The sequence below is a fragment of the Calypte anna genome, chromosome 7 (assembly GCF_003957555.1).
Source record: "Calypte anna isolate BGI_N300 chromosome 7, bCalAnn1_v1.p, whole genome shotgun sequence".
Classification (NCBI taxonomy): Eukaryota; Metazoa; Chordata; class Aves; order Apodiformes; family Trochilidae; genus Calypte; species Calypte anna.
The window spans coordinates 7,752,134-7,769,280 of NC_044253.1; the positions used below are offsets into that span (position 1 = coordinate 7,752,134).

Here is a 17,147-nt window from a genome sequence, read left to right on the forward strand (position 1 = left end):
TATTACTTCTGCATGAATGCTGAAGTTACACTTAAGTGTTTCTATAACATACTATGTAAAAAAAAGGTTAGAAATTAATGACCTGAAAATGCCACCAAGTGATGACAGTGAGTGATAACATGGCTCTGTTCTGCTATGGATGCTCAGTTTAAAAAGGTGCATTCGTTAAAATGGTATCCTAATATTTCAAGTTAGTATCTTGGAAATTGAAACCATACTAAAATATAGCTGTGTGACTATATTTACTTTTTTTGAAGGTTTTTCCCTTACTCAACACTTTCCAGGTAAAAGTTCAGTGGATTGTAACTAAAAAAAATATAAAATCAGATGTTTTAGTATTTGTATGGTTTACGATGTTATACTCTGCAGGTATCACAACTATGTTACTTTAACAAACTGTTTTTCAAGTATAACATGGAAGCATTTATCTTTTTTTACACTTAAATTACTTATTCACTGCCTGTTGTGTGAACTGTTTCTCCTACTTGAAGTGACAGGGCTCTCAGGCAGCTTCCTTTAGAAATGTTTCACCTTCAGACCTCTTACACCATTTGGCATTTTGTCCCTGCTCATCTGTGCCAAAGTAATCATGTATTACATCCTGGTAAAAAGGAATAATTACTACATCCAGTTTCCCTTGCAGATATAACAGGAAAAGAGCTAGAACTAATAATACTCAAGCATAGTCAGTCTAAAATAGAACCTGATCTTTCAGACTCTAATTTTTTTTTCTGGAAAACCTGCTTCAAAAGCAATTTTCATGGAAAGCTAAAGGTAATTCACTTAATGCATTCTTCTGTTTTCATAGAAGGCAGAGAATCCTTTCAGTCTCTTCTATATGTTTTTTCTTAATTTGTTTGGATTTCCAATTTAATTTCATTTGGTTTATCTCAGTGGCATGTAAAATGCACTCCACAGTTTTTTTTCCCATAAAAACTAGTTTTAACATTAGATTTTTTAAAAAAAGTTAATAGAACATTGAAACTTCATAGCAGTCTTTAAAAATTGGTAAATGGTTTATTTAATTTCAGCTAGAATTTACATCCTTTTTATAAATCTTCAAATTTGGTTTATTGAATGTTAAAACCACTTTCTTATTCCAGAAAAGGAGAAGGAGAGATCATGGCACTTTAAACAAATTCTGAGAATGAAGAGACCTGTCAGTTCATTAAGCAGAGAAGCTTACACAACAGGGATGTTATTTAAAATAGAAAAGAATAGGAAAAAATGAGATATTTTTGTCACCTTTTTGCTACACTGTGGTGAAAAAAAAGAAAAAAGACACTCTAGATGTTCCTACAGCTGAAATGGTCCTTGACTGCAATTCTCTTGATGAAAAGGGCATTTTTCTCATTTGTACTGTAATCCAAGTTAGATAATTATATGAACTGCCTGAGTTTGGATTAATCCTCTGCCTCAAATGGGTAAAATGGCACTGGTGTAATCTGTATTAGAGAAATAAAAAGAGCATTGCAGTACCTAGTTTCAAAATAAAATGTTACCAAAAACTGGGTATTTTCAAAGCACTTAAGTGTCTTTAATTTCCTTATTGTTATCCACAGAGGAAAAATGGTTTGATTTCTCCTTTGACTTCCAGTAGTGGTGGTACATGTTATCAATTTGGTTCCTTAAAAAATGTTTGCTGTTAAGCAGGTTTGAGCAGCATTCCTTCTGTCTTACTTGCTGCTTATCTTACTCCTGCTTTTAACAAATTTTTATCTCTCATCTTGATAAATTCTGAATATGCTTCTGTAGAGATGACAAATGCTTGCTTGAAAAGTCAAGGAAATGAGAATACATTGGACCAGTTTTTTTTAAGAGACTTGGGTTCACTGCTTTCTTCCCCTGACTGCTTTTAGATCTTAGTGGATTATTAATTTTGCATAATTTTTATTAACTTTTCTTGCTCTATGTGAAAACAGGATATCAACTTCTTTGTTACCCAGTAGTTCTCTCGATTTGTCATCTAGTTCAGTTTATCTATGGTAGTTTGCATGCTAGATGTCCTTTTTTTTTACCTTGATAAAATATAAATGTCTTGAGTAGTGGTTAAGCACAAAAATTGATTTGATGCAAGTATGTCCTCTTTTTATTTTTCCTAAAAGCTCTTAATTCTTTTGCCAAGTAAACCAAAGGCAAACTCTGAGATACTGCTGGAGTGCTGCCCATCTTCAGGCACCACTGTAGCCTAGCTCTGGTGTCAGCAAGGTTTATTTTCCTGTTTATATTTTCAGGCTGCAGTATGTGATTTGTGTTGTTTCTTTTCTCATATCTGACTTTCAAAACTAGGATTGAAGAGGCTGGCCTCAATGTGAGCAAAATATTAAAAGCTCCCATCTTGTTTTAGGCTTGTAACAGAGTGAACAACTTTGACTTGGAAATTTCTATAATCCTGTGGCAAGTGATGGTATTTTACTTGAAATATCTAGAAGAAAAATGTACAGAAAGAAGAAAAATGTGTGAGCTCTGTAATGATCACCTGAAAAATATTTGGCAAGATTCTTCTTCTCACTTGAAGCAAGTGCTGTCCTTGCAACATCTTCCCTATGATTTTAGCTTCTACTTCCTATCTATCCCCCCCCGCTTTCAGCTTCCTCCAGCCTTCAGCTTCCTCTCTGCTCTCCTATAAGCTACTACAGAAGTTACACTATGATTCAGTTTTCTTCCTGTAGAGCTGAAAATAATGTCTTCTCTCTTATCCTGTTCAGTCTTTCACAACATTTAACTTTTGTCTGCACAGCTCTGCTTCTGTTGCTTTTTGAGGGAAGAAAAGGGAGAAGGATGGGGAGCATCAGTGAACTAAGGGTGCCTCACCCTAGTATGCTGTTCATTTCCAGATCTTGTTGCAGTGCTGCCCTGTGTCTGCTGGGATAGAGCTATTTTCATAACTTTTTTTAAAAAAAATCTTAGTTGTGAGCAAACAGAAGGTGAAAATCAGAGATCTTGCTCTCTACAGCTACCTGAAAGGAGCAGGGTGGGTGTTGGACTCCTCAAGTTAGAAGCAATTGGATGAGGAAATGGCCTCAACTTGTTACAGGGGAGGCTTAGATTTGATACTAGGAAAAAAATCTCCTGGAAAAGGTTGTCACTGGACCAGGCTGCTTGGGGAAGTGGTGGAGTCCCCATCCCTGGAGGTACTTATGAGCTGTGTGGTGCTAAGGGACTTGGTTTAGTGGTGAGCTTGGCAGTGCTGGGCTTCATCTTAAAGGTCTTTTCCAACCTGAATGCTTCTATGAATTAGCAAAACAGTTCTGTCTTTGAAAGACCTGTTGAGTCATAACCTTTGAATAGTTGAGGCTGATATTAATGCTGCTTCAATATATGAATTTCCTTATTTGTGTAAAGGATTGTGTCTAAAAGCAGTTAGTAAGACTTGAAAAAAATACAGCAGGCATTGCTGGCACTGCAACCCTGGTAGCCACAGGGCTCATGCAAAAGATGAGGGAAGGGAACGTCTCTGTTCCTGTGATATCTAATCACTGATCCATCTTTCCAGGGTCCTGTGTTTAGCCTTAGCCAGTATTTTTCTTGTAAAAACCTTTCTTTATTTGTGATGTAATTTTCCAGGAAAGAATAAAATTGCCAAGTTACAAGCTTTTAACTTTTGCCAGTTACTCCTTGAAGTGAAGGAGAGATTTATAGTCCTTCTTAAATGAAATTCTCTACCCTGTTCTTAATGATAAGATAGGAGTATGATTTAAAGGAAGGAATTAAACACAGACTTTGTGAAAATCTATTTTAAAGCACCTAAAGCCACATCATGTGGTCATGCAAATTTGTCCTGTTAAAAAGGCTTCTTTTATTTCTGTCTGATTTTCTTACTTTTTCAATTTCTTCCCTCCTCCCTTCCTTGCTTCTTGATTATTTGGCTGCTTTTCTGTCCCTTTTTTTTGCCATATCTCTTTCATAATATGTCTAGAAATCAAATTGATGCAAATGAAAACATCCCTTTATCAAATGAAGTTTTAATTTTTTCCTCTCTCTACAACTTCTACATTTGAATTCCTTTTTCCTAATTATTAGAGGACTGTGCAGAAAATTAGCAAACCTGTTGAATAAAATGAGATCCATGGGGATACCCTGAGTGGTTCTTTTTATATTTTATCTCTCTGATTAAATGTTGAATGTCTAGCAATTAAATCTATATTTAGGTCTGTATTGCGTTACTGGAGAAATCATAATTATGTTTACTTGTGATGAGAATTTAAATTATCTGAGTTTTAGTTAGCTTTTCTATGCTTATATGAAACAAAGGATAAATACAATTACAGTGTTCCTGTTCTTGAATATTGAGGTTTTCTTAATGCAGGATATATGATTTTCAATATATTTTGTGTTCTCTGTTGAAGGTATTGCTATCAAAGAATCTGCAAAAGTGGTTGATCAAGCACAAAGGAGGGTTCTGAAGGGTGTTGATGATTTAGACTTCTTTATCGGGGACGAAGCAATAGAGAAACCAACTTATGCAACCAAGGTATTAAGAGAAATGCTTCCAATAATTTCCAGTGCTGTTCAGAAAGCATCAGCTATACAGTAAACAGCTTCTCATGAGTATTTTTTTTTGGTTAATTTTACTCTTACTTTCTTATTAACTCTGTTTTAATGGAAAATAAGGTTTGGTACTAGTTTTGTTAATATCCAGGAGATTGTAGCAATTTTTTTAAAAAAAAAGTATGTAAATACATATTTCTTTTGAAGTGAAGGGGGAGGATGGGGGATTGTTAATTGGGAATGTCACATTATTTCATGTTCCTTGGCATCTTCAATGTCAGGATGCTGGGTGAGGGGGAACCTTTGGTTTATCCTAGTGCCACCATTCTGTTCTGCTGAGGAAAACCATGTGTTTTCTCTGCTAATCAGGGCTGGAGTATGGATTTTGAATAGGTGCCTGATCAGGACAGGGAAAAGGTAGTGCATGGTTTCTTGTGTATGGAGATTATATGCATTTACCACAGATGGAAACACTAAAATTTTGATGTTCCATGACAGTGGCCCATCCGCCATGGTATAGTTGAAGACTGGGACCTAATGGAGAGGTTTATGGAGCAAGTAATCTTTAAGTATCTAAGGGCAGAACCTGAAGATCATTATTTTCTTTTGGTAGGTAAAATTATGTCCTCTGTACAAAATTGTGTGTGAATGTTGGTGCTGGCCTGCCTTATAATTCTTAATTATGTATATGCTTACGTTGAAAACTAAATGCAAGCTATCTGAAAATTCCCTGACCTATTTCTTGTTTTATATGTCCTGCAATACTATCCAAAATGCTCTTTCAGAGGGGAGACAATATTATGCTTAGTATTTTAATGAAAATTACAGCATCCTGTGACAGCATATTGTATGTTGTTGCTAGCTTCTCTCAATTGAGTACGTTTCTACAGCTGATCATATAAACTCATTTTGCAGTGATTGTCTTCTGTTGATGAAATGTTTTTTTCTTTATTGAATCACTGAGAAATTTTTAAAATTGTAATTCTTTAAATGTGTTAAGCTTCATGCTTTGACATTTTTAGGTTGATAGTCCTTGATACTTTCAGTAAAATCAAAAGCTGTGATGAGCTAACCAAACACAAAGGGTAAATTCTTAAGCAGTAATCACTAAGGATTGTGTTGCACTTCTGGTTTTCTCTTTTCACTTAGGGAATTGTTTGCAATGCAGTTTGCATGAATTCTGTTATTGTCAGGGGAGTTTCTGCATTTTATTAGTTGCACCATTTGCCTATATGAGCACCCTTTGCACATTACTATTTTTACATGCAATTGTTGTAGAATGACTCATCTTCCAAATTTTAGGATTTGGTGATTTAAAAATTTTTATTTTTAGGTCAAGTGCTTGATTTGAATGTAAGTAAAACTTGGGTTTCTTTTATCTCACAGACTGAGCCTCCATTAAATACTCCAGAAAATAGAGAATATACTGCTGAAATCATGTTTGAGTCTTTCAATGTTCCAGGGCTATATATTGCTGTCCAGGTAAGGACAAGGCTTTTGAAAGTTAGAGGTACAGTATTTCTGTTAGAGCTAGAAGTAATTTCACTGTGAAAACTGAATGAGTGATGTTGGGAATACTTTTGTGTCATGTTAGTTAGCAGTTTGACCAGTAAGTATTTGATATGCATTGATGCTGTGGTCTGCCAGCCTAGGTACTGTTCCTTTGTTACCTGTATAGAAGAAGGCTTCTTACCAGCAGAGTAAAGTATCTGTTGCATCATAAATTTAAAAAAACCCAAGCAACACACCACATCATAATGGTGTTGGGCCAAGAATTGAATCCCTGACATCAAGAAGGACAAAAATCTGGTTTATGTGGTCTATTTTGTAAGCTGTTGTGTACCTGTGTCATGCTACTAAATCACTTTTAGTTCTGTATATTACCAGGATGTCAGTCTGGGTATTGTTGGGAAGGGCAGTGGGAGGTGGGAGCTGCACTGCAGTGGTTTTCTGAAGGTTTTGTTTTTTTGTGTGTCCTTTTTACAAGGCTGTCCTTGCCTTAGCTGCATCTTGGACGTCAAGGCAAGTAGGAGAACGAACACTGACTGGCACAGTTATAGACAGTGGTGATGGTGTCACTCATGTTATTCCTGTTGTAAGTATGCATCAAAACTACAGAAACAGTTTGCCCTGTAACTTCTCTGTGGTTGACACTTACCCAGACTGAGGTGTAACTTGGCATCTTCAAAAACCTCATTTTTTTTCTGTGTTAGAAAGAACATTTTATATGAATGTAAAGGGTATATAGGAATTTTTAAGCATTTAATGTTAGTGTCATACCTGGATTCATCTGTTTGGGTGTAGTACTTCTGGTAAGGTAGAAGGCTTCTGTTTTCTACATTTAGACCAGATATTTTTAATGCCCTAATACTGGTCCCAGTATGAGTGTGGCTTGGAAGGGTAGATTGATGGATGAGTATGGGCCAGTCTGATGTTCTAAGCAGTCTCAATTAATGTGCTGAAATGATACATTTTCTCCCTGCTTTCAGAAAATTAATTTTGGTTCATGTGGAACATCATGTCTTACATCAGTGGCTGTGACTGCAGAGCCACATCATTTATTCTAAAATAATATTTCATGATACAAGGTTCCTTGACCTTTTTGGTAAGAGTAACCTCATTTTGAAGAGAAAATAAAGGCCAAGGAATAGTGAGTATAGCTATTTGTCTGCCTTATGTACTAGTGACCTTTCTATTCCTCTTAACCTTGTAAGAGTTATGAACCAATGCAAAGCAAAACACTTTATGCAAGTAAAATAAATCTACTGAGGAGCTGGATTTCTGGTAATTAAATGAAGCAGTCTTAAAGGGCTTCAGTCTCAAAATCACAGGTAGTGACCCAGGAGTTTAGACTCCTTTACTTTCTCTGTCCCTCCTGAGCTTTGTGGGAAGGATTTCGTGTCAATGTCTTTCTCCTGCTGAACTTTATTTACAGGCTGAAGGGTATGTGATTGGCAGCTGTATCAAACACATTCCAATTGCGGGGCGAGATATAACATACTTCATTCAGCAGTTGCTGAGGGAGAGAGAAGTAGGAATTCCTCCTGAACAATCCTTGGAAACAGCTAAAGCAGTGAAGGTAATGTGTGCATTGCCAGGTGTTAAGGTTTTTTTAGATCAGAGCTTGATAGCTAATTTTAATATACAATAATCTCTTAAAATCACGTCCTTCCAACTAAAGGTGCTCTGTTTCTAAATGATATTAAAAAGCTTTAATAATGTAATAACATGAAGTATTTTAGAATTAAGGTGTACCATTGAGTTATACTCAATTTGGCCTAGACTTTCACTCTTTACCTGTAGTCTCCCCTTTCTCCTCCTCCTCTTCTTCTTATTGTAGTATCCAGTAGGAAATGTCCTTTGTGGGATGTGTAGTGTAAAGAGCTGTAATTATTCTTTTATTCTTTCTGAATGTTCTGTTCTTTTTTGAAGTACAAAGCTATTCTCAAAGACATTCAGCTGAAAGTACAGTTAAACCTTGTTTCTATGGCAAATCTTCAATATACTTTAGAACTCATTTGTCACCATTGTGGAAGTTCAGAGGGGAAAATAGAAGAAAAGTGATTTAGCTCAGCAAGATGTGCTGCACAGAAATGATTGGTAGTAGCAGAGCTATTATCAGACTGTATCCACTAAATGTCAGTTCAGCCATTTTTTAGGCCTGTTCTGTGTCTGCCAGTTTAAAGCTCTTGTTCTTTAAGGTTTAAGTTATTACAGTTTAAAAAAAATTCATACCATCTTATCTGCTGGACTTAAGGAGATGCTTCTAACTGTACATGTTCAATTTTCAGGAACGCTTTAGTTATGTTTGCCCTGACTTAGTAAAAGAATTTAACAAGTATGACACAGATGGTACAAAGTGGATTAAACAGTATACTGGAATTAATGCCATCTCAAAGAAAGAATTTACCATTGATGTTGGCTATGAGAGGTTCCTGGGGCCAGAGATTTTCTTCCATCCTGAGGTAAGTTGATTTGAATGGTCAGGCTTTTTTTCACTTGCATTTTAGATGGATAGCATACAAATAATATTTACAAACTTCTTAAAGAAGTGGTTATACCAGCTTATATTTCTTCTTACTTTTACCTAGATACCAGCTGTTGTTTCAGTCAATGTGGTTTTGATTCATCTTGATAGTAATCTTCACACAAATTCAGGTTGATACCTAAACAAAGCACTATATTGGAAATTTTTAAAGTAGATGGGTTACTAAACCCATATTTTCTTTTTGATATTTTCATAAAACTTCAGGTCTTCACCATACTGTACACTTTTTCTAACCTGTCTGTTGAAAAGTTAAGTTTCTAAATATTCTTTTTACTTTTCAGCACTGTCTTTTTTTTTTTTCTTTAGATTCTTGCTGAATTTCTCTCTACCTTCTTCTGTTGCAATTTTTTTTCATTTGACTGTCTTCTGCTCTAGTACTCAAGCATCTCTGAAGGGCATGTATTCCTTCATCTGTTATGGTTAAAAAAAGTCTTAAAGAATAGCTGGCAAAAAAGATACATTAGCCTTTTATAAATGGCAGCAAATGTAGCTAAAATAACTATTTCCATTATTACTTTTTGTGACATCTGTAGTGTAATAGCATGGTTCTATCTCTTTTCCTCTTTACCCTCTTTCTTTTGCAGTGTCATCCTACTTCCTAACTTGTCTTTTTTTCTTGATTGTAGTTTGCTAATCCTGATTTTACACAACCCATCTCAGAAGTAGTAGATGAAGTTATTCAAAATTGTCCCATTGATGTTAGACGTCCACTGTATAAGGTCAGTAGCTATAAGGAATTTTTTTAATACTTGTTTTAGAAGGATTGTGCTTTATCTTCAAACACGTATTTGAAACTATTAAAAAAAATCCCCAACAAATTAACCATTTTTTTACAAAGGAGTTCGGTGTGCAAGTTTTATGTTGTTCACTTGCACTTTCTCAGAATGTGATATTTCATTGCTCAATCTCTTAGTTAAAAAGAAACAAAAATCTGAGAGGAAGAAGTGAGATGTCCTAAGATATAAATAGATTTTAAGGCACAACCAATTTTAATGAGACCACTTCTGTGGGAATTCATATTCTGTCATGCTTATGTGTTAGATAAGTAAAAACATACCTGTTAACCTGTTAAAAGCCATTCTAAAGGCTCTGTTAAGATATTTAGAATGTAAGAACTGGATAAAGTTAGAGACTTATGTTTTCAGAAATGGTTAATCATTTTGTTACTCACAACAGAATATTGTCCTCTCTGGAGGCTCAACCATGTTCAGGGACTTTGGTCGCCGTTTACAGCGAGACTTGAAAAGAACTGTTGATGCCAGGCTGAAACTTAGTGAAGAACTTAGTGGTGGCAGACTGAAGGTAAGTTCTCACAGCTCAGCCATTTAGCAAACATCTCTCCCTTGTTACCTGGAAAACTCCAAATTAACATATGGCAATGATGTTCATGTTTGTTGAAGTGACTTCATTTAAAGTTCTTAGTGAAGCTTTTCAGTTTCATAGGATGTGAAGAGCTGCAGACTGGTATTGGAAAATACTTGTACTGTAGTATCCTACAGGGAAGTATTATTTCCCCAGGTTTTTTGCTGCCTGTCCATTGTTACTGAACTGAATCAGCCTCATCTGATGAAAGGATGAGACTTAATGCCTGTTATGTATTGGGCTAAGTGCTTGTTGATCAGTTGCAAATCATCATCCCTGATGAGAATACAAAAGTTATTTTGTTTTTCTTTAGAGGCAAGATTGAAAGGATTTTCCTCATTAATTTTTCTTAGTAATCTAGCTAGATGAGATCAAACAATCCTTAAAACTCTCAATATAGCCTCCTAATATGCAATGAGGACAACTGAAATTTCAGTGATGTCCAGTTGCCTGGTTGAAGTAACCTCGTTTACTCTCTGTTCTCCAGACTAGTCTTTTACCACTTAGGAAGGAAGCAGGATGTAAGGAAATCTGATGTGATTCTTCCTTCTTCAGGGTACTTGGCATTGCAAGTAATCACTGGCTTGAATTTTGCAGATGTATTACAAATAATTTTTATATACTGTTACAAATTTCAGCAAGTTCAACTGGAACAAATGTGACAAATGATTTCTTTCTGAAACTGTTATGTACACAAAAATATAAGTAAACAATGGAGGTTTGTGGATATGGAGGAAAAGGGACTAACTGGAATGAGTGTTGAAGTTTTGAAAAGTATGACTGGGACAGTGTTGGTTCTAGATATCCCTTTCAAATTCAACACTTAGAAAGTTAATTTTTAAGTTTCATGCCATTACTCTAACAAAGCAACAGTTGCAAATCAATTGAAAGGTTAAGTGGTATGGATCTGTTCTTTTAACTGCATAAATAAATGGTCCTTCAGGAAGTTCAGCAGAAAGTAGAACACAGGTAATTGGAACAGAACACTATAGTGGAGGTATTAGGAAAAAAGTGGTGTGAATGTAAGCATCTCAATGTCTGATAAATTGTCATTGGCAATTTATAAATAATATATTTTTTGGTTTTTACAGGAGATAATCTGATGGTATAATTATAAATGTGCATACCCTGCATTTAAGAAAATACTAATTTGTGAAAAAGAATCTTGAAATACACGTTTTAAAAGGTGTTATTTTTACCAGCAAAGGTGACTTTTAATGTTGCTTCTTTTTTTCATTTATAGCCTAAGCCCATTGACGTTCAAGTCATTACACACCATATGCAAAGATATGCTGTTTGGTTTGGAGGATCAATGCTGGCTTCCACAGTAAGTTAGCTGTAAAGCTACACATGTTTTATTTACTCTGGCTCTGCTTTTGGAGTGCTCATCTCTTCTTCACTTTAACTTAAGAGAAGTTGGAGGATTTCTGATAGTCATCAGGTAGCAAATATACACTCTCTACCCCCTTTGAAGCTTTTGCGTTAGACTGGAAAGTTTGAAAGAGCAAATGAAAGCTGAATAAATGTTGTTAATATAAAATATATGTACCATTCACTGCCTTTTTTTGTTTTTTCTCCTTCCATTTACAGCCTGAATTCTACCAAGTATGCCATACCAAAAAAGATTATGAAGAGATTGGTCCAAGCATCTGTCGTCACAACCCTGTGTTTGGAGTCATGTCTTAAAGCTGACCTCAGAGGGGTCAGGGATAGGGAGGTGGGAAGGAGGAGAAGTCTTTCTGATTACTTGTTTGTCTGATGGCTGGTATTAAGATAACAAACATGACTTGACAATATGAAAAAGACCAAACACAATTAAGCAGGATTATTTTAATAAGTGTCTCAACATGCGGATGTAGTGGAAAGCCAAAAGGATCATGTTTTTTCTTTAGATTGATTATTTGAACCTGTGCGTAACAAAACAAAAAAAAAAGTGGATTTTAGTTCTTTCTGTGCCCTGGTATTTTGTATATTAATGAATTATCCAAGATTTGATGGGATTTGATGGTGTGTAGATAGTCAGCTCTCTAATGCTTCCGTTGTACCCTTTCAGGGGTGCGATGCAGGAGCTTGTTTATATTTCATACTTTTTTATACTTTGAGGAAAAATATTAATAAAAAACCCTGTAATATTTGAGGAAAAAATTTACCAGTGACCAACCTGAAATTAAATTAAAAAACAAAGTCATGACTCATGCAACTAGCTCGTGCAAATCATGACAATCTAAATCCTGGGTTCCATACAATGCGAGTGCTTTTGGAACTAAGAAGCTAGTATCTTGGATTAACCAATGCCTGCTAGTGCTTTCTGATTACTTGGTGCATTTTCATACTATCTCTTGCTTTAAAAAAAAAAAAAAAAGAAAAGTAAAGACAAGACTGTTGGACCAGTATTGCAGTTCTGTAGTGTCATTTCTAATTAAAACCAAATAATCAGGTTATCAAAATTTGGTGTATTTAAAGCCTAACACCATTCCAATAAAGGCACAAAATTTCTTTTTATGTTTGTGTCAGACTTGTTCATCTCATTACGTGGGAAGTTGTGAGCATGGGTTCTTACATATCCACTGTGGTTTTTGAAGAGTGAGATTGGTCTGTAAGGTAGTTCTGTGCATTGTGTAAACTGAAGTGTGACCATTTTAGAACTGCAGTTTAAATGTTCATCTAGATAGCACTTACCTATAGAAACCTAACATCTCCTCCACTGTTAGGTTTGTTCTCCTTCTTTGTTTCTGTACTTCCTCCCAACCCCTTTGACACTTTCTTTCAAGTGGTAGCATACAGGAGACAGCTCTGATTTTAAATATCTGTGGTTTTTCTGCAAGAAAATACCATGTAGATAAAAATAAAGTGAAAACAATCTCTTTCTCATTCTTTCTAGGAAGAATGCTTCATATATTGAATGGAAACATTTGCATTTTCTGTTATTACTTGATGAAAGAAAACTATTTAGACACTTCTGAACTTGCTTAGTTATTTGTGTAGAAGACCACAAGAGGGAGACTCTTGTTCTCTTACAACTTGAGTTGTAATGATGCCTCAGATTTTTTTCAGAGAAATTAATCAATTTCCAGAGCTTCCAGTTGCTTCAAAGCATGGTAAATGAGACTCCAAACCAAGGGTAAATATGGGGAAGTGTTTTTAGAGCAAGCCATATGAAACTTCACATGCTGGACTTGAATACAACCTTGATGTAAAGAAGAAAGTGTTAAATAATTTTCTCACAAAACTGTATTATTACATCTCCCTATTGGTGATACAGCTTCTGATTTTCACATGGTGACTTTTTGAGACATAACTGCTGACTGATTCATGTGGTAAGGAAGGCTGACAGGCAAGTAAATGACAAATAAAGAAGTCACTTTAAGAAATTAAAGAAGCTAAGTCAACAGTCCTCTGGTTTTTTAACTGTGCTGTGCTCTAGTGACCAGATTCCCTAATAATAGTGCAACTGCCTGAAGATGAGGCAAGGTTGAGGGTTTTTTCTTTTCTAGAAAGTCTTAAATTCACTTGAAAAACCTCAAAAATTCCTAGCAGTGAGGTACATAGTGCAGTGGGGGAATGTAGAGAGGAGTGAACGCTGATTCCTATCTCACAGCTGTCTAGGACATGGAAAAATGCACAGAATGTGTAAGTATGGAGATACGCTCTTAGCTGAAGGACAGACCTGGTGTGTATTAGTTGGAAGTTGTACTGCAGTTACTCCGAGGTGTAATCACAGCTCTGGGTTATGGATCTTTTGGAGCCCTGGTCAAGTTGTGTCCCTGATTTGCTCTCACTGTCATGTTCAGGTGACTGTTCTGAGGAGCTGGGGCAGCAGTGGAAAGGCAGCAGCAGAACTGAGTTGATGCTCAGGAAACTGAGGGAGGGAGGGGTTACAGATCCTTTACAGGCTGTAAGGTACTTGGCTGCTGGGTGAATCTGCTCTGCAAACAGTTACCTGGATTAGAGTGGTGGCATCCAAACCCTCAGAATTTTGTTGTTCTTGGGTATGTGGGTGACAGGGAGGGTGATGTGATTCTCATGTTCTGTGTCTGAGTAGTGTCTGAGTAGCTCTTGCAGAAGAGTAGAGGGGGAGGGATAGGAAGAAATTATTGGACAACATTCCCTCCTGCTGCAGCCAGACTTGGTGCTTCAGGCAGGTCTGTTAGGTTGGTATTTTATGGCAATATGCCTTGCCAGGGGGACCTCCAAAGGTGGGCTGTGTGTCTGTGGCCACCCTAACTGTGTTAGCAAACAGTTGGAATCTCAAAGAAAGAAGGCAGCTTGTAAATGAGCTGTTGGATGGGAGGGAGAAGTGACATTTGAGTGTGGAAAGCTCAATGTGAGCTCAGGGTGAGAGCAGGAGTTGCTGCCAAGTGTAAAGTAAGATGGGTTTTGCATTCCAGCTGCTGTGGAAGTGCAGATACTGCTGGGGTTTTCATCATGTGTTTGGTATGCTCAGGAGTAAGGCCAGGAGGTTTTTTTTCCTGGGTTGAGGAATCCCCGCAGCCAAAATTGAATAAAAATATCTGAAACAGCTCAGGATAATGTGGGTTTAGGTGCCTTCTACATCAAGCTCTCAATCCTGTGTACAGAAGTCAAAGTCTCATGCTCTGAAGAGAAGTTGGGTTGTCTCACTGCTGGACCTCAGCTTTCCAAAGAGGTGGCATGAATGGAGGTGTGAAGGTGAGCAGCCCACGTGTTGCCTGACTTGCTCAGGTGAGATGTGCACGGTTTCATTGAGCTAACTACAACCTGAATTTCAAAACCAGGGATGTAAGAGCTTAATCTTTCATTATAGTTCTTCATTTCAATATGTATTTATCTTCCCATGGATCCAAGAAAGTTGCTGTAAACTTTTCAGAACAGAAAGGACAGGAAAGTACCCATGCCCTGATGCGAGATTTGTGTTCTTGTAGCTGTAGCTTAAAATTGTGTTGAGTTTCTGATATAGTGAACTAAGTGGGAGTGATTTTGCAATGTGTTTTCTGTTTCCTTTTGCTTTGCTTTTTTTTTTTTTTTTTAATGTAGAGCTCATTTTGGAGCAGGTGAGAGCTTGCTAATTTCTGATGCTGTAGGGAACTGCAAATCTATGATCAGTTCCTATTAATGACTTGGACTAAACAGACATCAACACTGAGACACACCAGATAAAATATTCAGTTACAGTCCTGTGTGCTGGGAATAACTGGAAATAGTTCACATCAGTGTCCTGCACCTCTCTCACTGGCTCTGAACCTGAGCTGCTGTTGCTGGTGAGGTAGTGGAGGGGCTGAGCAGGCTGTGGGCAGGTCAGCCCAGGGATCACAGAAAACAGGCACTGTACTGTAAATAAAATGCAATTTCAGAAAAACCCTCTGCTCTCCTTCGACTTGTACCTCCTGTTGTTCTGTGCTGGGTTGTAGTTGGGCTTAAAGCATCCAAAAGGTTAATTACAAAGGCAAGTGTGGGGTTTTGGTTTTATGGGGGGTTTTTTGTGTGTGTTTTTTGTTTGGTTGGCTTTTTGTTTTGTTGGTTTTGTTTAAAGTTCATATTTTTCTTCTAATGCTTGCTATCAGAGAAAATACATAAAGGCAATTGGTTTCAAAATCCTGTTGTACACCCCAGAAATACACTAAATTCTTTCTCTAATGTAATCATTTGATAAATTGAAAATGGCCAGGGATGGGTGCAGCATGCAGCTCTAAATTCCTTCACCTCCCAGTGCTGAGCTGCATTGCTGGGATGGATGCTCTGGGGACTGAGCTGGAAGTGTCCAGAAGACATGCAGAAATGTGAGGTGCTGAAAAACCCAAGTTGGTTTCCTCTTTACCATAACTGTACCTCAGAGTCACTGTGCTTACTGGGGAATGGAGAATGTAATGGGACTGGTGTTACAAAGCAAGCAGTATAAAGGAGTCTTGTACTCTTGCTGTCCTGGGTGGCTCAGAGCCACGTTTCTGCCCAGAAAATGGCAAGGAGCAATGAAAAGTTGCAGACTTGCCTTTGTGATTAACCTTTTGGATGCTTTAAGCCCAACTACAACCCAGCACAGAACAACAGGAGGTACAAGTCAAAGGAGAGCAGAGGGTTTTTCTTGGACTTGCTTTGCTGATCTCAAGATGTTTGATTTTATTCCATTAGGCAAAGCAGGACTCCTGGTTTAATTGGCTCACTGTGGTTAACAGCTTGTCTTTTCATGCAGCTGAACTGAAAATAAATCAAGTCGGTTTAGGCTCATCTCTTCGCTTTGTGAAAACACCAGTGAGCAGGCAGTAAGGTTTTGATGGGATGAAGTAGTTCCTACTTGCAGAACTGACCCTGGGCAAGTGCTGGGTGTGCTCCTGCTGCCAGCTGGCAAGATGGCACTGGGGAAGCTTTGCAGTCTGATGACCACCTTGTTGGGTAGGATGAAAATGAAGAGAAACAAATCAGTTCTTAGCATCACCTCCCACCCCCCTTGAAGGGGTAAATACTGTAGGATACAAGCTCTGTAGTCCAGATTTCATTTCTGATTTAACAGTTGAACACAGCTCAAATAATCATCTCAGAGTGCCAGACACCCTCCCCATTTTGTCTCCGTGTTTTAAGCAAGAGCTGGGCAGCTCTGTGCTATGTGAATATTGCTGATGTGTCTTTCATCTCTTGAAAATTTTGGCAAAAAGCTGATTACCAAAGGGAAGGCATGGCCTGACCAGTGCTAGCTGTGTGTGCCTCACCTGCACAAGAAGTGATGCCCCATCTGGTTTGCATGCTGCTCAGTTATGAATCCCTGTACTAGCAAATAGATGAACACACTCTGGGGTGCTACTCTTGCTACCTCAGCTGCTTTTCCTGTATTATACAGAGACTGTTTAGGTTTTTCCGATAGTTGCAATGTGCATTACTCTTAGATGTCTGTCTTATGTGGTATTACTTCAACTGGCTAATACCTTTCTGTGTCTTCTGAAGCTGGGCAGGAGGAGAACCTTTGAATACTGTTCTGAATGAAGGTTCAAGATGTTTCCTAGGTTTTCTGTTTCACCACCGTGTTCTGGAAAGCCACCTCATCTGCTCTGATTCACAGTAATTTGTGGAGTGGCTGCATTTTTTTCCAAACTTGCAGGATTTTTTTTTATTTTCCCAAACTTGCATGTAAATGCATTTAATGCTGGAGAGAGACCTGGAGAATACAACAGCCATGAGTTTATAGGAACTGCAGATCTGGTGCTTGATGAAGAGCATGCAACAGTGAGATGGTTAAGCAATGAAAAAATGAAGGTTTGTGGTTGGGCTTTTTTTTTTT

The 17,147-nt window shown here is 37.3% G+C and overlaps 1 protein-coding gene across 1 annotated transcript in view; it reads left to right on the forward strand.

Annotated features, from left to right (window-relative positions):
• ACTR3 (actin related protein 3) overlaps positions 1 to 12,788 on the forward strand; it is a 28,742-nt gene extending 15,954 nt beyond the window's left edge. Inside the window, exons 3-12 of the mRNA XM_030454366.1 lie at positions 4,350 to 4,474; positions 4,990 to 5,100; positions 5,878 to 5,973; positions 6,479 to 6,586; positions 7,427 to 7,570; positions 8,283 to 8,456; positions 9,166 to 9,258; positions 9,716 to 9,841; positions 11,145 to 11,228; positions 11,492 to 12,788. Of these exons, the coding sequence (XP_030310226.1) occupies positions 4,350 to 4,474; positions 4,990 to 5,100; positions 5,878 to 5,973; positions 6,479 to 6,586; positions 7,427 to 7,570; positions 8,283 to 8,456; positions 9,166 to 9,258; positions 9,716 to 9,841; positions 11,145 to 11,228; positions 11,492 to 11,587 (1,157 nt within the window). The 3' untranslated portion in view covers positions 11,588 to 12,788. The remainder of the gene's footprint in view (positions 1 to 4,349; positions 4,475 to 4,989; positions 5,101 to 5,877; positions 5,974 to 6,478; positions 6,587 to 7,426; positions 7,571 to 8,282; positions 8,457 to 9,165; positions 9,259 to 9,715; positions 9,842 to 11,144; positions 11,229 to 11,491) is intronic.
• The last annotated feature ends 4,359 nt before the right edge of the window (positions 12,789 to 17,147 follow it).